We start from the raw sequence: 23,492 nt of genomic DNA on the forward strand, positions 1-23,492 counted from the left end.
AGTAACTGGTGGGTTACTACGCCTTTCACAATATCTCTTGCATTTAAGAAGCCTTGCCTCTAACACATCAGTGTTGTACTCATTGCTTCATATGTTGTGGACAAGTTCTTGCTAGTATCAATGCAAATAATCATAAACTGATGCACATAATTGACTTTAAATACACTGGTAAAGGTTGCTTATTGAGAATATGGAAATGTTCTAACATCCTCCGACAACAGTTACAGAGTTACCATAGCAACAGGTAATAATGGCAACAGGAGTAGTCATGATGCTACAATGCAAGAGCTCTACAGATTCCAGCAAGAGTTGTGACAAATGATAGATAAAATACAACAGTTCGCACCTGGAGACATTAACAGCACAACAAGAACAAGCAGAAGTTTCCAACAGACAGCAAGAGGCCACAAGACCACACAGAACATACTTCTTCTCCCCTACAAGAAACAGCAACCCTCACTCAGAATGATGCTAGTTTTCCTCGTATGACAACTATTTTGGCCAGTGGGTGAAAACAATGCTCACTGCCAACTGTCAAGAGTACCTGAATATAGGAGTGACCAGCCACTGAAATTATGTACAACACCAACATAATAAACAGTTCACTGGCAACTGACATAGCCACCAGTGCCTTAGTGGACAGCCATTTAGGTGGATGATCAAGAAAACCAGCATCACAGATCTTGTATGTGGCAATGGACAGACAAGACTATACAATATATTCTCTTGCAGACTGTTTGTTTGAGACAAATTTTCAAGTTGCAAAGTTCTCATAGACACAGGTGTGGATGCTTCATTTTACCCACTCAGGATGCTATAAATTCAAAGACAACTAACATCACTTCACTTCTCTGCTGCAAAGAACTCAGTAATCAAGACATTCAATGAGAAAACTCTACAACTAAACTTAGCCTCTGCATCAAGTACCAATGGAAATTTATTATAGAAGGTGTTTCAGAGCTAGTAGTAGGAGCAGATTTCTTGGCTCATTTCAGTTTTCTGGATGATGTCAAGAACAGTTCTTTCAACAACAACGCTTCAGGCACCATCAGTAAAGGCACCCAGATATCTCAATTTATAAGAGAGCAAGAATCATCAGCTACAAACGTTTTTACTCAGCTGCTTCAGCAGTTCTCTACAATCTCTACACCATACAGTGGGGAGAAAGCTCTGAAACACAATACAAGACATTTTATCTTGGCTACCCCTTGCCCTCCAGTATCTGCATTATTGGTGGCCATCTCCTTCAACTCCATTGATGAATTTCTCGGTAGAACCAATTGATTTGTGTGTGTATATACATAAGTACAATACAACTTCTGCACAATTTCAGTGCAGTAATGTGTTCATTGTAAATAAGTATTATAGTAGTAGTATTACACATTTATTACATAATAAATAAATAAAATTTTTTATTTTAAATTCAGTGCATTAGTATTTGTAAAACGATTCTTTTATACATACAGTGTTCATTAAAAAAATGACGATCATCCCACTTGGGACCTGTGGAATGGTACATTAGCTTATTTGTTTGAGTTGTAAATATTTGTCATGTATTGTTGTTTTTCTCACATGTTCTACATCCTGGACGACCTCATCACTACAGATCAATTGGAATGAAAGTAAATCTAATCTAATCTAATCTTGTGGACAATACCACCAGATCGCCTGGCAATAACCAAACAGAGAAGTTTGAGAAGCTACTAAAAAATGGTATAACTCAACACTCTGACAGTCCTTGGACATTCCCACTATGTTTGGTTCCCAATAATGATATAACGTGGAGACTATGTTGTGACTTCTGGGCACAAAATACAATGACAACATTAGATAAGTATTCAGCGCTGAATTTCCAAGAATTTAACATCATGTTAGTAGGATCATATTTTGTTAGTGTCAGGGATTGTGCAAGAACTTACATGTAGATTCTAGATTCCAGTAGCAGCAGAGGACATACCCATGAGTGCCATAATTATCCTTTTTGGTTTTTCAAACAAGTTGACATGCCTTTTAGATGTATAAATGTGGCTCAGACATGGCAAAAATTTATGGATGAAGTTTTATGTGGAATAAATTTCTGTTTTTCTTGTAATGATGATATAATGATTTTTTCCAAAACATCCATACCACTTGATACAGGTTTTCCAATGTCTCAGTGACTATTGCATAACCATAATCAATAACAAGAAGTCTGTGCTAGGACAAAAAACAAGTAGCTTTTTTGGAATATTTGGTTATTTCTCCATTAGCAGAAAAGGTGCAGGTTACACAGCAAGTGCAACTTCCTACTTCCTTTTTACTGTCAACAGCTAGCAGAGAAAGCCCTCACAGCAGCACTTGCAGGCACCAATACCAAATGTAAGTCCAGCATCATTTGGTCATCTGGAATGCAACAGGCATTTAACACAGTGAAAGAAAGTGCAGTCAGTGTGACACTTTTACCACAGCCTCTTCCTTTGGCACCTTTGGCTGTTGTGGTAGATGCCAGTCAAATAGTAATACATGCAGTTTTGCAGCAATACATTAATTGTGCTTGGCAGCCCCTTCCATACTTCTTTTCATGAGAATGAATGCACAGCAAAAAATGGATTGCATATGACAGAAAATTGCTGGTGCTTTTTGAAGCTATCAGGCACTTCTGGGCATCGTTTGAAGCTAAGGATCTCACTATATTCACTGACCATTAAGCCCTAGCATTTTTTTCAAGCAGTATAGCAAATGCAATTCTTCAAGACAAAAGAGCAAATAGAATTTATAACACAATTCACAGCTGACAAACAGCACATATCAGGGGCAGAGAACTTTGTGCAGATTACCCTTCATGTACAAACAGTGTACCATAAAGCATTAATTTTAACAAGTTAGTGACTTGACAGGCAATGACCAACAGTTGCAAGATTTTTTGGCCTCTGTGTTATAATAAAAATAAGAAAAATTATTAAATACATATGCATATAAAAAGATTTAAAAGGGGATATTGCATTTGTGTTGTTAGAAATGTTCTGTGCTTGTATGAATTTTTAGGCTATTGGACTTCTCCTCTTACATTTCAATTGTAGATGCAGGTGGTGGACTCCAAGTACACCAGTGCATGTCATAAATAAATAGATCCTCCTTACTTGGTGTCACTTCACTCGAATAAAAAATACTCAATACCTGTATCAAAGCTTTTCTTAGTTTGAAACATGTATGATACAAAACACTCATAGCCCATCTTATTCTGAACAGCACTTCTTAACAGACCTTCTATATACAAGAGAGTGAGAAACAAAATCATGTACAAAAAATGAATGAATTTTTTTCATTTGTCTGCACCTTACTGGGCATCCATAATTAATGTCTTTGCTAATGGTGGATTGGTGTTTCATTTTTTGGTTTTAATAAATTTTAACTTTTCAATTAGCTGGGGATCTTTAAACATGTACCTACACACCTCTTGTGCAAGCGTGGTTGACTAAATTTAAGTCTGAAAATTGGTGCAATGTGTCTACACACAGACACCATCCTTTTGCACTGGTGACCTACCGCAGGAAAGCATTTCTTAGTGTTCATGACATGACATATCCAGGTATAAAAACATGCCACAACAACTGGCAGAGTGCTTTGTGCAGCCCTGATTAAACAGGGACTGTAAAAGGTGGGCACTGGAATGTTTCGTCTGTGAAAGTGGTGAAGTAGGATGTTACACTGTCACAATCAGCCCCCGTCCCCAACCCCTTTGGGGACAATCCAGTCCCTGACAGTTCTGAAAGATTTGTGCATATACCTAATACCTATCAACTTTTTTTGGGGGGGGGGGGGGAAGTACTCCAATCAGAGGGATTCCACTAACTACACTTATTAATTGGCTTACACAATTGACAGAGGCTGTTCCTGCCACTGACATTTCAGCTGAGAAAATGGCAAAGGCCTTTTTGATCACATGGATAGCATGTTTTGGTTGACCGACACATTTAACGACTGATAGAGGTAGACAATCTGTATCATTTCTACTCCAAAACCTAGCCAAACTGTGTGGGATGAACTACCATAAAACTATCAGGTATTGCTCACAAAAAATGGGATGGCACAAGACCTTTAAGGCAGCTATAGTGTGTAATACAGACTGTTATTGGCATTTCTGCTGTGGAAATAGTATTCAGCAAGAATATCTGCATCTCAGCCAATTTCATTGAATACATGACTTCTATGACAATATGGACTGGCACATAACTAATATTTATTGATCTGTTACAACAACAGCCATTTCAATTGGACACAAATCCATGAACCAGACATGGAACTCTACAAACTTTTGCCCTGAAAGATATACAACAGTGTACCCATATTACACTCCAAATGGATGTTATCAAGCCACCGTTGCAGTGTTGCAGCCACTGTATTTTGGACCTTACAAGATATTATGCTGAGACAAACATACAGTGGAGATATGCTATAATGGAACACTCACAATAGTTTCAATAGAGAGAGTGAAGTTGTCTGACAATTTCCAGGCCCCCAATCAAGTGATAACAAAGGCACCAATTACTGAGGAAGGACCAATGCCAAGCTTGTTTCCACTGATATCTCAACAAACAACTTCGCCAGAGCAAACATCACAAAGGCAGACCCAAGCAGCTTGTGCTTCAAATATCCATACAAGCCAGGCATTCTGCACGTTTGGTGGAGTATCTGCTTTGCAGCTGACAGTAAATCCTTGTGGCAGCACCAAAAGTGGAGACATTCCAACACAACAAAATACAGTCGTGTTTCAGACATTTCTGTCCATTTGTTTTGTTTTAATTTTTATTGGAATGTCATTTTCTTTGATTTTATATTCTTCTTATCTCTGCAGCATTATGAACACTAATAATTAATAAAGCAATTTAGTGCCCTGCAAGGGCTATTTAACAACATAAAAAAGGAAGTATTGCACATGTATCTCAGATAGCCTACATTTGTAACTGCACTATTTTATCTACAATGTGGCCAGAAGGTAGGGATATAAGTGTGACAGTCTCAAAATGATTCTATGTGGGACCATGGTCCCTCAGAGATCTAGGGATTTTATCCTTAATCACTAAAATGAGTGAATCACTTTAAGGGAAGATCATATCATCCTCCGAAGTCTTTGCATCCTTTAAGTGAGAGAACTCAGTGCCTACTCCTATCCCAAACATTTAATTTACCAAGCATTAAATTTATCAAGCTCTTTATTGATATTTGGCTGATATTGTGTTACTGTAGCAAGACTTGCTCTGCATTCCACCGATAATGACAAAGAAGCTAATATTAAAACATTGCAGTATCATCAGGAGGTATTGTATAATTATAAAATTTATTAAACACATAATATAATAGTTAAGAATATAATAGAGGGAAACATTCCACGTGGGAAAAATATATCTAAAAACAAAGGCCTTTACAAATGTCTGCTTGTGTCTGTGCATGTGCGGATGGATATGTGTGTGTATGCGAATGTATACCCGTCCTTTTTTCCCCCTAAGGTAAGTTTTTCCGCTCCCGGGATTGGAATGACTCCTTACCCTCTCCCTTAAAACCCACATCCTTTCGTCTTTCCCTCTCCTTCCCTCTTTCCTGATGAAGCAACCATTTGTTGCGAAAGTTGAATTTTGTGTGTATGTTTGTGTTTGTTTGTGTGTCTATTGACCTGCCAGCACTTTCGTTTGGTAAGGCACATCATCTTTGTTTTTAGATATAATATAATAGTTAAATACACTGCATGGTTGTATACTACAAAGAACACCTATAATTTGCTTATTTGTTTAAAGTTCAGAGACAACATGAATAATCAAAAGGTCTATATTGCACATAAAATGTAACTGATGATTTACCATCCACATCACTTCCATTCAAGTATCATTGATGTTTGGTGTTGAAGCATATGTGATGCCCAAAATGAATTGTGACTGAAGGTTTACTTGGAGGCACAGGTTGTGGTGATGGAAGACAAGGTTATTCTGATGTCCTAGTAGAATCAAAAGTAGGTAGTGTTTCATTGTTAGTTGTTGTCCCTGAACCGTTGTGTCTTGCCTGGAGTAGAGATTGGCTTAAATCTGTCACTGGATGTTATGTGCCATTGGTGGCAACATTGAAGGTGCTGTTGTGGCGTGTCTGTACCATGTATGGGCCATACTATGGTTTTTGGAGAGGTTATTGAACGGCATCATGTTACACAAAAATCTGCTTACAGGACTGTGAATCATAGAAAATGAATGGTTACTGGATAGTATGTTCTTCTGAAACATCCAGATGGAGCCTGCAAATCTGTGAGCATACATTTTGTATTAACTCTGGAGATTTACTTCCGGATGTATCAGTGAAGAACTTGCCAGGCACTCAAGGTTCTGTCCATACATTAATCCACCCACTGTCACATTGGGATCTTCATTGAAAGCCACTCAGGGGCCTAGTATGACAATAGGGAAGCTGTCAGTCCAATGCTCTATGGCATGGAAACTAAGTGAGGCCTTTAAATGTTGGTGGAGCTGTTCCACAAGATCATTAGCAATATGATGGTAGGTACAGCTTTGAATTCAGTTCATTCCAAGCAATGGTGAAAATACTTTAAAGAGATGTGATTCACAATGTTTGCCTTGTCTGGTAGTGATGTTGAGGAGAAAGCAGATGTGGGCAATAGGTTGTGGTTACAGCTGCTGCTGATGCACCTTACACTGGATAGGCCTCAGGCCAATGAGATAAATGGTCAATCACTATGAGGCAGTATTTAATTCTTCTCATGGTGGTAAAGGTCCAATGATGTTGATGTGAACATGCTCAAATCATTGTTTCAGTGGGGTGAAAGAACCAAGTATAGCTGTAACATGTTGCGTTATATTGTTGAGCTGACAAGTGATTCGCTGGTGGACAAATGTCTAGTAATTCATCTGAATATTTGGGCTAACAAATGCCTTTTTCATTGGTTGTGTAGTAACCTTTACTCCTGGATGAGATTGTCTATGGAGAAAGGAAACTGCCTACTTGCAGAAATCTGCTCTAACAATTGGTCATGCTTGTGATACTAATGCAACATAGCACAGAGCTATGTTTGCTTGTGCTACCTGAGAGTATCAGAGATGCAAGCCTGACGACATTTCGAAGAATATCTGCAGTTTGTTACCTCCTTCCTGGGTATTGGCAAGTGCTATGAAGTCAAGTCCCTCTTAATTGGTGTCAATATGACACATGCTAGTTCATTCTGCTCACCATCAACATGTTATATATCTGTAGTAAATTGCACAATGAAGTTCAAATGTCACAACTGGAATGATGATGTTTTATCTGGTGTCTGATAGAAGGCAAATGCAAGTGTCTTATGGTCTGTGATACAACTGAGATGTTGACCTTGAAGCATGTGGCAAAACTTTTTGATCGAAGAATATGTTGGATAGAGCTTGTGGTCATACACTGACAAATTTGCTTGTGATAGTGACAATTTTTTATTGATAAGATATAGATATTGTCAATCATGTTTGTACACATTGTTGTAATAGATGTCCAGAGGCACCTGATGATGCGTGCACCATAACTGCGAGAGGTGTGTCGCAAAGAGGACGAGCTAATAATGCTGCCTCTGGAATATCAGCTTTCACTCTGGAGAATGATGACTTCTTTCCATCAATACACTGTAGTGTATCTCCAATGCAACTCTTTAAGGAATTTTTGAGAGGCACTGCCAACAATTCATAATTGTGCATAAAGTGTTGATAAAAATTTGTCAAGCCCAAAAAACTACCTAATTCACATATTTGTAGTAGGTTGTGTAGAACTGCTTGTGCATTGATAAGGTACATAAGAATTTTACTTCCATCACTCCGAAACCATATTTTAATAATGTAATAGGTAAGCTCCCACTCTTGTAGTCTTGTGAACGACTGCTGTAGGTGCTAGATGCAATGCCTCACCAAATGACTTTACAAATAAGCTATCGATATAGAGGTAAAAGAACTCTTAGGTGTCTAGTTATATCATCCATGAAGTGGTGGAAAGTCTGGGTGGCACTGTACAGTCCAAATCACATTTTCAGATATTTGTAGAGTCCAAATGGAGTGCAAACAGTTGTTTTGGGTAAATATTTTCTGTTGAAATACATATATGAGAAAAAGCATGGACGAGGTAGATCACAGGAAAACTGTCTCACCATAAATGTGCATAGCAAACTCTTCGATATGTGACACAGGGTAGGAACATGGTATCATTCTGGCATTAAGCTGAAGATAGTCACCACAAGGTGTGGTGAGCTCAAGAATTATGTGAAAGACGGCAGATTTCTTGTGCTAACATGAAAATGAACTGTTGCTTTGTGATCTTGATTTTGTCTGGAGACGTACAAGATCTTGAATGAACTGTCCTGGCATGGTGACAATGTGATGTACCACTGAGTGTTTTACCTGTGCGGGAATAGGCAATAGCTGGGTGATTTCAGGGAACTGTCAGTTTGATGCCATTGTGTATGACATGGCACTGAAGTCACCTATGTTGTAGAGTCATGCGGGAGTCAATGACAAAGATTTGGGAGGAGTCCTAAAAATGATAAGCATGTCAGTGACAATGAATCTCTGAATGAATTCATGTCAAAGGTTGAAGTTTGGATGTGAGGTGATGTGTTCATAGGTCTTGATGGAAGACCCATTTCCAGAAAACAGCTGACTCATTTTGCTGTGGATTATGCGAAGAAGGGTAAACCAAGATGTCAGCACCTGTATCAATGAAGAATTTTAGTGTGGTAGAGCACTCTTCTGTGAACAGTAAACGATTCCTTAGTTTGAAATTAGCTACCACTGCTGCTGATTTCTGACAGCATTTTTCTTGTCACAGGTTAGTTGACACAGCTCCAAATTTTCTGTGATACCAGCAGATATTTTCAATGGAGGATGAATGCTAGTTTCTGTTGGAAGATCACTGCTATTAAATGCAAGTGAGGAGTGCCATATTTTTAGGGCCACAACTTGCTTAGGTAATTTGGTTACTTGTCCTTGCAGTGCCTGCACAGCACTCTTTATCCTGGTGGAGATGGTTGCGATGCTTGTGGATGGGTACATCATGACTACATAGAATGAATGTTCTTCATGGTAGGTGCAAATTATGCACTGCATTTATTCATGAGTAGGTCTGTGTGGTGCTGTTGATGCAAAAACAAACATAAGATATGTTTTATCTTTCTGCACATGCAATACTGGTGCATGACTGGGAAACCCCCAGTCACCAAATGTGTGAAAATACAGTTTATTTTACGCAAAGAATAACAGTAAGTTCTACCCCATTAATCATAAATCACAAAGAACATCTATTGCTTGAAGTTAAGAAACCATATTAATAACCAAAGAGTCTACACATTTCAATTTTTTTTTAACACAACAGAGGTTGTGCATAAAATTCTATGCCTATAAAATGCTATGGTTATATATGGCCACAATACTGGGTGGTCCATTGATTGTGAATGGGCCAAATGTCTCACGAAATAAGCATCAAACGAAAAAACTGATAAGAACGAAACTTGTCTAGCTTGAAGGGGGAAACCAGATGGCGCTATGGTTGGCCCACTAGATGTTGCTGCCATAGGTCAAACGGATATCAACTGCATTTTTTAAAATAGAAACCCCCATTTTTTATTACATATTCGCGTAGTACGTACAGAAATATGAATGCTTTAGTTGGACCACTTTTTTCACTTTGTGACAGATGGCGCTGTAATGGTCACAAACATATGGCTCACAATTTTAGATGAACAGTTGGTAACAGGTAGGTTTTTTAAATTAAAATACAGAACATAGGTATGTTTGAACATTTTATTTCAGTTGTTCCAATGTGATACATGTACCTTTGTGAACTTATCATTTCTGAGAACGCATGCTGTTACAGTGTGATTACCTATAAATACCACATTCAGGTAATAAATGCTCAAAATGATGTCCATCAACCTCAATGCATTTGGCAATACATGTAACAACATTTCTCTCAACAGTGAGTAGTTCGTCTTCCATAATGTTCGCACATGCATTGACAATGCGCTGACACATGTTGTCAGACGTTGTTGGTGGATCACGATAGCAAATATCCTTCAACTTTCCCCACAGAAAGAAATCCGGGGATGTCAGATCTGGTGAACGTGTGGGCCATGGTACGGTGCTTCGACGACCAATCCACCTGTCATGAAACATGCTATTCAATACCGCTTCAACAGCACGTGAGCTATGTGCTGGACATCCATCATGTTGGAAGTACATCGCCATTCTGTCATGCAGTGAAACATCTTGTAGTAACATCGGCAGAACATTACATAGGAAATCAGCATACATTGCACCATTTAGACTGCCATCAATAAAATGGGGGCCAATTATCCTTCCTCCCATAATACCGCACCATACATTAACCCACCAAGGTTGCTGATGTTCCACTTGTCGCAGCCATCGTGGATTTTCTGTTGCCCAATAGTGCATATTATGCCGGTTTACATTCCCGCTGTTGGTGAATGATGCTTCGTCGTCAAATAGAACGTGTGCAAAAAATCTGTCATTGTCCCATAATTTCTCTTGTGCCCAGTGGCACAACTGTACACTACATTCAAAGTCATCACCATGCAATTCCTGGTGCTTAGAAATATGATACGGGTGCAATCGATGTTGATGTAGCATTCTCACTACCAACGTTTTTGAGATTCCTGATTCTCGCGCAATTTGTCTGCTACTGATGTGCGGATTAGCTGCGACAGCAGCTAAAACACCTACTTCGGCATCATCATTTTTTGCAGGTCGTGGTTGATGTTTCACATGTGACTGAACACTTCCTGTTTCCTTAAATTACGTAACTATCCGGCAAATGGTCCGGACACTTGGATGATGTCATCCAGGGTACCGAGCAGCATACATAGCACACACCCGTTGAGCATTTTGATCACAATAGCCATACATCAATACGATATCGATCTTTTCCACAATTGGTAAACAGTCCATTTTAACACGGGTAATGTATCATGAAGCAAATACTGTCCGCACTGGCGTGATACTACATACTTATACATTTGTGACTATTACAGCACCATCTATCACAAAGTGAAATAAGTGGTCCAACTAAAACATTCATATTTCTTTACATACTACATGAATATGTAATAACAAATGGGGGTTCCTATTTAAAAAAATGCAGCTGATATCCGTTTCACATATGGCAGCGCCATCTAGTGGGAAAACTATAGCGCCATCTGGTTTCCCCCTTCTAGCTAGACGAGTTTCGTTCTTTGTAGTTTTTTCGTTTGATGCTTATTGCGTGAGATAGTTGGCCCGGTCACTATCAATGGACCACCCTGTATTCATACATCAAAAAAGTTTGCATCACTTTGGTTCCGAGAGTTCCAGAACCTGTACCGAAAATTGGAACAAAGAGATCAACATAAATATCATTTCCACCCTTTTAATTGCTCATGAAAAGAACACGTTGCATGTTGTACCATCCTACAGCAGTACCTTCAGAGGTAGTGGTCCAGATTGCTGAACACACCGGTACCTCTAATATCCAGTAGCACATGCTGTTGCATTGATGCATGCCTGTACTAGTCATGGCATACTATCCAAAAGTTCATCAAGGCAGTGTTGGTCCAGATTGTCCCACTCCTCAAAGGCAATTCAGCGTAGATCCCTCAAGAGTTGTTGCTGGGTCCTATGATCCATAAACAGCCCTTTTCAATCTATCCCAGCCATGTTCGATAACGTTCATGTCTAGAGAACATGCTCGCCACTCTAGTAGAGCAATGTCATTATCCTGATGGAAGTCATTCACAAGATGTGCACAAAGGGAGCATGAACTGTCGTTCATGAAGATAAATGCCTCATCAATATGCTTCCGATATGGTTGCACTATTGGTTGGAGGATGGCATTCACATGTCATACAGCTGTTATGGTGACTTCCATGACCACCAGTAGCGTACGTCGGCCCCCCATAACTCCACCCCAAAACATAAGGGAACCTCCAACTTGCTGCACTCACTGGACAGTGTGTCTAAGGCATTCAGCCTGACCAGGTTGCCTCCAAACATGTCTCTGATAATTGCCTGGTCAAAGGCATATGTTACAATCATCAGTGAAGAGAATATGATGCCAATCCTCCATTTGGCATGTTGCTGGGCACATCTGTACTGTGCTGCATCGTGTCGTGGTTGCAAAGACAGGTCTTGCCATGGGTGTCAGGATCGAAGCTATGGATCATGCAACCCATCACGCACAGTTTGAGTCATAACACAACGTCCTGTGGCTGCAGAAAAAGCATTATTCAACATGGTGGCATTGCTGTCAGGGTTCTTCCGACCCATAATCTATAGGTAGTGGTCATCCACTGCAATAGTAACTCTTGGGCGGCCTGAGCGAGGCATGTCTCTCTGTATCTCCTAACAACATTGTTTTGGTTTACTCCAAGACTCCTGGATGCTTCCCTTGTTGAGAGCTCTTCCTAGCACAAAGTAACTATGTGGATCCGATCAAACTGCAGTACTGACTGTCTAGGCATGGTTAACCTACAGACAACATGAGCTGTGTAACTCCTTCCTGGTGGAATGACTGCAACTGATTGGCTGTCGGATCCCTCCACCTTATAGGCACTGCTCATGCATGGTTGTTTACATCTTTGGAAAATTTTATTGACATCTCTAAACAGTCAAAGGGACTGTGTCTGTGATACAATATCCACAGTCAACGTCTATCTTCACGAGTTCTGGGTACCTGGGTGATGCAAAACTTTTTTTGATGTTTGTATATGAGGTAGAATGGACTCCTCAAATTAGTTCTGTTTCTAAATCTGACAGTTAAATTAATATCTGTCACCTGACAGTTCCATTTCTGCATTTAAAAAATTATTATTATTTGTGACTGTAATGTGGGTAACAGATTTTCAAACAAAATATGGAGAATGAAATATGACAGTTTCACAAAATAATAAATGAATTTTTTAATAACTTCTAATGATAATGCAATATAATTACTAACTATGAAAACTAGCACAATGAATGTAACTTTGTAAAATAGTGACACGCAATAATGCAATGTAATTACTGACTATGAAAATTAGCACAATGAATGTAACTATGTAAAATAGTGACATGCAGAGAAAATAAACAATCACAGCTGTCTTTTAAGATTTTGATGGGCTTTGTCTACTTATTTCATTGTTGTCAACTGAATCATTTATTGCCTACCATCTGTAGTTAACTACAAAAACATGCCACAAAAAGATCTGAGTCATAATTTGTAGGTGTTAAATTACACACTATATTTGCTTTAGTTTTTTTTAGATCAATTAACTCAACCTGCTTAAATAATGTTAGATTTTCAAGTGTTTTCTTATAGTCAGGAAAAAACTCCTGCATTTAACACCAATGCTAGTGAACAATTTTGATGAGGCCACAGCAATAGTCTAAAGATCCAGTAAACTAAACATTCACTAACTACTGAACATGAGAGAACATTAGAGAAGTGAAAATATTTTTGCTTTGTACTTACATTTAAAACATTCATGAAAGCATGATGATGAGACAGATGTAACTGATCAAGATAGTAAGACCGCATGACCTTCTTCATACCATTATTGAGCAATGGTATCACAAATGACTGACTCAGAGGTGAAGTACCCTCCAGAAATACTTCTCTGCAAGATAAAAAGGCTGATAACAATATTACTGAAGTTGAATAATGTGGACCTATCTTACAGTACACTCCAACCTGATAAATAACATTGATGTTAAACAGCAGTAAAATTCATGCTAGTGAGGAGCCATATTAATTTTGTACTTCTTACCCAATCAGAGTTGGTCTTATGTTTATGATAATTTACTTAGAAATTGATAGTAAGAGAGAGTGTTGTAGCTTGGAACACTTTTCAGACATTTGCCTCCAACCAGCCATGTAACTGAAGTATAATATCTTTTTTTATTCTATTTTGAAACGATAGCAGTCACTTTATGTGTGCTGCAGCTGTTTTCTCAAATTAGATAAATTACTCTGGGAAAACAGGAGTTTTCCAAATGTCAAAAACTGTTCCAAGGTACAGCTTGCTCGTGTACCTGGTAACACATATTCTATTCAGATTGAAGAGTGGTGCAGTTGGTAAAATCTTGTTAGTACCACATTTAACAGTCTAGGTGTTACGTTAGTACTCTACCCCATAACAATATTGAGAAAGTGTGATGAAATTAAGGAGAAATAGATTCAAAAACGCAGCTCCAGGTTAAAAACATTATGAAACAGAAGCTATTGGTAACTAACGCAATGTTCCATTTCTGAGATAGGTAGAATTGTTAAGATATTAAAGAAATTCAGTTGATTTGCAACTTCATATTTTCCATGGTAAAGAAACTATTCTGTTTGTGCATGACTGATGAAGTATGGCTCAGCTGTCAACATGTTATGTAACCTATTGCAATAAAACTCAGGACTTGTAATATCTACGAATACTGCACAAAACACAGCTTCATGTCTCTCTCTCTCTCTCTCTCTCTCTCTCTCTCTGCTTAGGGCGGTCTTTAGTGTGTGTTCCTTCATGTGATTCTAAAATCAATCACTAGATTGAAACACTGACCAGAAAACATTGTGTGTTCCTAGGCACACTATCCTCCAGATACAACAGTCTCTCCTGCAACTTGTTTCTTCTGCTGTTTTCACTAGTTACTGTAAATCACCTAACCTGTTGCCCTAGTGATAAAACGTATGTCTGGGAACTGAAACGTCTCTGGATTGAATCCTGGTCAGACCACAGATTATTTCAGAATGCCTTTAACATAGCTTTCATCTCTCAATGATGCAAAGATTCACCAGGAATGAGTCTTGGTACAGGTTCCACATTAAACTGTTTATCCCCTTTCCACAGTACAATTACTCGGGTAGGTTAGGGACACATGTGTTGCTAAAATGTCATCCATTTGAAAGACTTGCATCTTGGTAGATGTTGAAACACATGGAATTATTAGACTATAAATCAATATATAATTACTATAATAGTAATGTCTTCCTATAATTTTAAGAACGAATCTCTCTTTCACAGTATTTGTCTGTAATATGATTGATTTACTTGAATCTTGTAATTCAGGAAGAATACACTAATTACAGTAGGTCCCTGATCGAATCCACCCAGCAGATGTGTTGATGGCCTTTCATCTTGATTGGGCCTCTTTAGGAATTTGAGGATTCTTGCAATTGCATGACAATGTATTTGCTACCTAAGGGTATTTGTGATTAGTAGCAGGAATGAATTTGGAATGAACTGTAAAATTTACCCACACAACTCTGGAGGCAACAATAGTATCCCAGTGTATTGTACATACCCATCTGGGGTTCATGCTGGAGTGTCCTATTCTGGTGCAAGGGTTTATAACATTTGTTGGTGAACATTGAGTAGAATACTGGAGGGCTCCAGATGACTTCACAAGCAGAATCTAAGAGTCACTTGTAGGTCACTATTTCAGCAATTTATCAAAATAACTGGACTGTGAGATCTACATTAGTTTTGCCTTTGATGTTCATGCTGAACAGATTTTTAAATTCTCCAGTAGAAAGACAGCTGACAGTTTTTTGAGCAAAGTTACATAAATTCTTATATGAAGTAGTAGATAAAAATACAGCTGGGTAGAGTTGCAGGACAAGCAATGGCTCTTTTGAAGCAGCTGTTTTTGTCCTAATACACATTGCATACTTTATTTTATCCATAATAATGGTGACTGAGCTCCATGGTTGTAGATTAAGTTGTTTGACAAAATACAGAAATCAGCCAGATAGCAAATACACAGATATTTATTGCTACTCATGTGAAGCTTTGATGGGTCACTAGTATTACATAAACAGAAATTATCCTTTAGAATATAAGTATAACAGTAATAAATTACATAGACAAATCTTCCTCATGAAGCAGTCTGTGAAAACCATGTCAAAATCCTTACAGAGATTAGTATTCACATACAGAGAGAAAATCATGCTGGGGATATGTATAGAAGAAGGAGCTGTATAGAGTCTGTCTATAACAATTTTGTGTGGCTCAAAGCCCTGGTGCTAATTTTTCAATTGAATGTCACTTGGGCAACTCGTATGTAACTAAACAAAACCTGTCATCCAACTGGGGAAAGGAAACCTTCAGTTTAATATGGAATACAAACCACAGGTCATTATTGATGAATCACCACATCAAGGAGAGATTGTTACTAGGTTAAAAGGCAGACTGAAAACTCTGTGGTTCAACTATTGCTCTCTGAAATAGTAGTGGCTGTTACTTTACTACTTTATGAACCAGATATGGCCCACTCTCTAACTGATTAGCGCTGACTAGCAATATTCAAATATTGGTTGAATGAATGTTTTGTGTCCTACTGCCACTGCTGATTAACTACATTTCCTGATGGTTCTTCCAATGAATTTCAGTCTAGCATCTGCCTTACTCACAATTAATTTTATGTGGTTGTTCCACTTCAAATCATACCATACACATTCTCCTAGATATGTTGTGAAAGTCAACTACTTCTAGTGATTATTCTGCAATTGCGTAATCATACAATATAACGTCTTTTTGTCTATTTATTTGTAATATGTTACATTTCTTTATGTTGGGGGTAAATGGCCAATCCTTGCACCAAGTGTCAATCCTCTGCAGATCTTCCTGAATTTTGCTACAATTTTCTAGCATCATGACTTCTCTGTACACAACAGCATCATCCATGAAAAGCCTCATGGAACTTCCAACATTATGTGTGAGTTCATTTATTTATGGTATGAGTAGTAATGGTCCTACAACATTCCCCTGAGGCACATCAAAGACTTTTTTCTGTTCAGAATGACATGCTGTGTTCTGTCCAATCAGACAGTATGTCTGATATTCCATGTGCTCATATTTTGTTCATTAGGAGACAGTGCAGAAGGGTATCAAATACCTACTAAAAGTCAAGGAACATGGTGTCTATCTGGGTGCCTGTATCTACTGCTTTCTGTCGAGCAAGCTGGGTTTCACAAGATAGTTGTTTTTGGAGCCCATGTTGGTTCCTAAAGAGGAACACAAAACTAACTAATTTAAGTGATGCCATTTAAATAATTTATATAGGCTGTGCATTCAAATTACAAGAAGTTGACTACCTACTGTGTCTCAATTTTGTTTGTTTTGGGAATAAGGTCAATCTACTGTATTTTAGCTACAGTAATCAGTTTTCACATCACAAAATACAGTCTATTATATTATTATTTCTTGTGTTGCTACAAGTTTCTGGTCATTGTTCCACACTATATGGAGAATACAAGAAACTTGCATGCATATGAATAATTTCACAGCTATGGTAATACCTGTACTATGAATTTTTACATAAGACTGAGCTATTTCACTTACTTTCTATCTGGCAAACAGTCACAGCTGTTGTGTCATCAACCACATGAACATGTCTTGTAATCGGACTACATCAAAACTGATTCCCCATTGTTCCCATGTAAATGCACAGGACAGTTAATACACTACTGGCCATTAAAATTGCTACACCAAGAAGAAATCCAGATGATAAACTGGTATTCATTGGAAAAATATATTACACTAGAACTGAAATGTGATTACATTTTCGCACAATTTGGGTGCATAGATCCTGAGAAATCAGTACCCAGAACAATCACCTCTGGCCGTAATAATGGCCTTGATATCCCTGGGCATTGAGTCAATCACAGCTTGGATGGTGTGGACAGGTACAGCTGCCCATGCAGCTTCAACATGATATCACAGTTCATCAAGAGTAGTGACTGGCGTATTGTGATGGGCCAGTTGCTCGGCCACCATTGACCAGACATTTTCAATTGGTGAGAGATATAGGGAATGTGCTGGCCAGGGCAGCAGTCGAACATTTTCTGTATCCAGAAAGGCCCGTACAGGACCTGCAACATGCGGTCGTGCATTATCCTGCTGAAGTGTAGGGTTTTGCAGGGATCGAATGAAGGGTAGAGCCACGGGTAGTAACACATCTGAAATGTAATGTCCACTGTTCAAAGTGCCGTCAATGCAAACAAGAGGTGACCGAGACGTGTAACCAATGGCACCCCATACCATCACGCCAGGTGATACGCCAGTATGGCGATGATGAATACATGCTTACAATGTGCGTTCACCACGATGTTGCCAAACACAGATGTGACCATCATGATGCTATAAACAAAACCTGGATTCATACGAAAAAATGACGTTTTGCCATTCGTGCACCTAGGTTCATCACTGAGTACACCATCGCAGGCACTCCTATCTGTGATGCAGCATCAAGGGTAACCGCAGCCATGGTCTCTGAGCTGATAGTACATGCTGCTGCAAACATCATCGAACTGTTCGTGCAGATGGTTGTTGTCTTGCAAACGTAGCCATCTGTTGACTCAGGGATCGAGATGTGGCTGCACGATCCGTTACAGCCATGAGGATAAGATGCCTGTCATCTCAACTGCTAGTGATACGAGGCCATTGGGATCCAGCACGGCATTCCGTATTACCCTCCTGAACCCACCGATTCCATATTCTGCCAACAGTCATCGGATCTCGATCAACGCGAGCAACAATGTCACAATGCGATAAACCGCAATCACGGTAGGCTACAATCCAACCTTTTCAAAGTCGGAAACGTGATGGTACGCATTTCTCCTCCTTACATGAGGCATCACAACAACGTTTCACCAGGCAATGCCAATCAACTGCTGTTTGTGTATGAGAAATCGGTTGGAAACTTTCCTCATGTCAGCACGTTGTAGGTTTCACCACCGGCACCAACCTTGTGTGAATGCTCTGAAAAGCTAATCAAATGGTTCAAATGGCTCTGAGCACTATGGGACTCAACTTCTGAGGTCATTAGTCCCATAGAACTTAGAACTAGTTAACCTAACTAACCCAAGGACAGCACACACATCCATGCCCGAGGCAGGATTCGAACCTGCGACCGTAGCGGTCTCGCGGTTCCAGACTGCAGCGCCTAGAACCGCACGGCCACTTCGGCCGGCAAAAGCTAATCATTTGCATATCACAGCATGTTCTTCCTGTCAGTTTTATTTCATGTCTGTAGCACGTCATCTTCGTAGTGTAGCAATTTTAATGGCTGGTAGTGTAATAAATATGAGCAAGGATACAATGATTTGGTGTGCACACATGTGGCTGCCACTGTGAAGTGAGAATGATTAACTATTTGAAGAGAGATTAGGACACTGTCTGGCCATATGTTCCAACAATCCTTTGTAGCTCTACAAAATCTGGCATTGGCATGAACAATGTTATGCTAGGGGTCTCACCCTTGCTATACCTTTTAAAAATAAATTCTGAGTTCATGATATATTCTGTCTCTATTCAATATCCTTGCTATCTGTAGCTTCATTTCCAAAGCAGTTCACAAAATTGTATTTACTGAGACCTATATTTAGGCAACATATTTAAAGCCACCCCCTCTCACAACTGCAAACACACAAAAACAATGAACTATCACAGGACCAATGACCTCAGCAGTTTGGTCCTGTAGGAACTTACCACTACTACCAACAATCACACATTATATTACGTAAGACTGTACTAAATAAAAGTGCAATTTATTTTGCACCAATATGAATCCTACTTACTGCATCTAGAAGGACACTGTCAGTATAACTGTTTAGAGAATCATCTGAGATAACTGCATATGAAATTAATTACCCCAAATTTGCTGTAGTAAAAAATTCCTCTTCAGATGCCACTGGGCTATCCAATTCATGAAGCAACTCAAAATCACTCCAAGAGTGCAGCGCAGTTACTGGTCGAGCTTGGAGAATATAAATAATTCCCTGTAAGGGAGAATTCTCATTTAATATGCAATACAGATCAATTACTTTAATATTTTAATCTACAGAAAAGAAATTCATATTACCAATAATTCTTGTGAAAGACACGGCATCACAAAAAAAAAGTGAAGCAAGCATAAGGGAAGAGGAAATTAAATGAAACTTTACGGGCTGAGAGAGTATAAGATGTTATTTCATTCTTTACAAAATCAAGTCTAATTTATAAAGGTCTTGGTTGTACAAAACCCACTTATCAGTATGACCTTGCACTCCTTCTGGCCTGGATGCATGATCTGATTCAGTTGGGAAGGGTGTCATAAAGCTGTTGTGTCCTCTCCTGACACAAGCTGGCTCACAACTGTTGCAGATGGTTCTTTGCATCCCATGTACTGGCACTGAGACAGAGTTGACATTGACACTGACTCCACACATGTTCTGTCAGAGAAAGATCTGGGGATCTTGCTGTCCATAGGAGAACTTCAAACTCATGCAGGAAGTTCATAGATACACATTTCACGTGTAGAAGAGCATTATGCTGTTCACAAACGTTTGAGAGGTAATACTTGGGGACAAAAGGTATTTGCAATGTCTCACTATGCCATCCAAGTTTTTTCAGTTACTACTAGACATGACCTGAAATCATACCAGATGGCTGTCCCCATCATGACACCAGGAGTTAATACCACTATGCCTCCCCAAGACATCAATAGAATGCAACCTCTCATTGATGATGGTCATCCACGATAGTCTCGAAATGTGGTTCAATGCTGAACACCATGTGACACCATTCATCAACAGTTCATGCTTCCTGGTCATGTCACCACTCCAGACTCAGCCATCTGTGCTGTGGTGTTAACAGCAGCCAATGTGTGGGAAGATAATTTCTCAGTCCAGCTGCTGCTAGTGACACTGTCCTGGTGCACAATACAGTGACCCTCCCATATTGTGGTGAGACATGGTTGACCAGAACCTTGACGATGACTATCCCTGCTTGCATGACCTCAAACAGTTTAACATTGAGCCACCATCCCATACTTCCCACAAATGTGGATATTGCATGATTCAACCACGAGGCAAAATGGAGACCAACAATGAGGCCTCTTTCAAACTATGTCATGCGCTGACAATGCTGTCTCATACAAATACACACCATGTCTGTGTCCTTTCCAGTCACCACTCAACATCTGACACTGTTCACAACACTCATATATCCTATCAGACCTGGTAACAACACTAAACACAAATAACGCTAATGCACACTGGAGACAATTCTACCAGTCACAGAGAATTGCAACTCAATTCATTAACATACCTGCTGAAGGTGTGTACGCTAACTTCTGACTGTGACTTCTACATGCTTCACTTTTTTTGTGAGGCAGTGTATGAAGAATTCACTGATTTTGTATAGTAATGTCTGTCTTGATTGTCGCTCTCTTTTACCATTTACATGTCAATGACATTGCCATGTTATTTTCATTATCAACTGTCACCCAAATGAATGCAGTGTCATTGAGTTATAAGTGAATTTCTTACCACAGAAATATTAAGACCTAAGCCACGAAGATTTTCAGTGCACAAAATTCTTTAATGCTGTCACTAAGATATACTTATATTCCTCCACAATGCTATGAATGCTAAGATTGCTGCTTAAGTGTCATGCTTCATTTCAACCTACTATGGGTAACATAATGAAAAGTCAATTTATATACCGTGTCAGTCATATCTCCTTCAAAAAGAAGTGGTGTGTATAAATTTTAGTGCACATATGACTAATCTAATCTTTGAATTTAACTTATACTTCATAGTACACATTTACAAAAATTGTCATTTTTCAAAATTAACTTGCATTTTAACACGTCTTCTCAACTATTACACATTTAATTGCTTCACAGGAAATGTAACAGGCTGTGTTAATATTGGTGCGCAATCAACTAATCAGCTCTGTATTCTTCATATCATCTCTACACTCCACATTGGTACATGTCATGAATATATGAACATATCATGTTGCTTTGCATCATTTATACTAACTGCATACAATGTGAAAAGAATAGAAAACAAGTGAGACAGTGAGCTTGGTCTGTATATGTGCAGATGGGTATGTGTGTGTGTGTGTGTGTGTGTGTGTGTGTGTGTGTGTGTGCGAGTGTATACCTGTCCTTTTTTCCCCCTAAGGTAAGTCTTTCCGCTCCCGGGATTGGAATAACTCCTTACCCTCTCCCTTAAAACCCACATCCTTTCATCTTTCCCTCTCCTTCCCTCTTTCCTGATGAAGCAACCTGGGGATGTGAAAGCTTGAAATTTGCGTGTGTGTTAGTCATGACCATGGTGCCTGTTTCACTATGCATGCCATCTGGATTCACAGTAACTACTCTGTTCTTCACTCCACTTTAGCTTTCTACATCTTTCATTATCTGGCCTGTCTATTGTTTGCTGTACCCCTCCCACCTCTGTTACATACAATGCACTTAACTTTTTACTCTCATGAACTCGTGCATAATGTTTTAGAAGTGATCTTTGTCTTGCTTATTATCCTGTCTTCCACCTTTAAGCTCTCAAGTTTTGAAATCTCATCTTGTGTAGTCCCCAACAGTCAGTCTTTCCTTCACATTCCTTCTGGTAAGTCACCTCAGACCTGCAATTCTGGATGACCTTTCCAAAATCTATGCCTTTCCCTAAACATCTCCAGTCCATTTCCTTCACCCCTCTTCCTTCCCCTTCAACCCTTCCGTCGGAAGAAGAAGCCACTGACTCTGAGAGCTTGCACGCGCGTGTTCTCCGCTGCTTGGTGAGTGACCAATGTGTTTTCTATGTCTTCTTACCAAAAAGACAAACAAAATGACTCAGGAGGATGGGGCCATTGCTGGGTTGTTTGCCTGTACGTTATTATTTGTTTCTCTGGTGATAGTGTTGTTGGATCAAATCTTTTAGGATTCTCAGTTTATTTTCAGGTTTCCAAAAAACATTTTGGTGATTTTTGAAAAACACGGTTCTACTGGTGGTGAGGAGGGGGGGGGGGGAGGGGGGGGAGGGGGAATTTACGGAGTACTACTATAATTGGTATTATGACAGTAAACTGTGCTCCTTACCAATCACTGATTTCTGGAACTTTCAAAGCTGAGTGGGACTTTTTTTCTGGGGTAGCCATTGTCTTGCTATTAATGCCAGCAATGCCCAAGTGCTACTGGTCAATGCATGTATGTGGGCAAGAGAGTCACTGTTAGGGTTTTGTAAGAAGTGGTCGTGTACAGTGGCATTGAGCATAAATAGTCTGAAGAGTTTGTTAGAGCAATAAATTATGAGTCTGAGAGTATCGTACTGGTTGGTAGGGTAAAACTGATTCAATTTATTTGTGAAAGACATAATTATTTATGTAATCTTTGGATGAAATAGTATCATCATAGTTGCTCAGTAGTTTTATTTGTACGATGTAATATGTTATGGAAAACAGTATAGTAATAACTTACATAATTAATGGGAATCTTGAGGCACAGAGAAAGATTAAAAAAACTGTAATGCTGATAAAATAAAGAAACAGGAATTATGATGAAAGGGTGAGCAGCCACAATTAATTTAAAATCATTTAGTTTAAAGCTCATTATCCTTTTCCAGACCTTGGAGGAGCACAGTAGCTAAGTCTGCATTAAATATCTTAGCTGAAGCCTACAACAGCAGACTTATATACAGGAAGAAAAAATAAATAAATGTTGGAG

The 23,492-nt window shown here is 39.1% G+C and overlaps 1 protein-coding gene across 1 annotated transcript in view; it reads right to left on the reverse strand.

The window, feature by feature from the left end:
• LOC126484991 (putative phosphoenolpyruvate synthase) overlaps positions 1 to 23,492 on the reverse strand; it is a 317,801-nt gene that overhangs the window by 120,562 nt on the left and 173,747 nt on the right. The window contains exons 15-16 of the mRNA XM_050108598.1: positions 19,655 to 19,782; positions 13,489 to 13,633 (exon numbers count right to left, since the gene is read on the reverse strand). Coding sequence (XP_049964555.1) covers positions 13,489 to 13,633; positions 19,655 to 19,782 — 273 coding nt within the window. The remainder of the gene's footprint in view (positions 1 to 13,488; positions 13,634 to 19,654; positions 19,783 to 23,492) is intronic.

This window comes from Schistocerca serialis, chromosome 6, assembly GCF_023864345.2.
Source record: "Schistocerca serialis cubense isolate TAMUIC-IGC-003099 chromosome 6, iqSchSeri2.2, whole genome shotgun sequence".
Classification (NCBI taxonomy): Eukaryota; Metazoa; Arthropoda; class Insecta; order Orthoptera; family Acrididae; genus Schistocerca; species Schistocerca serialis.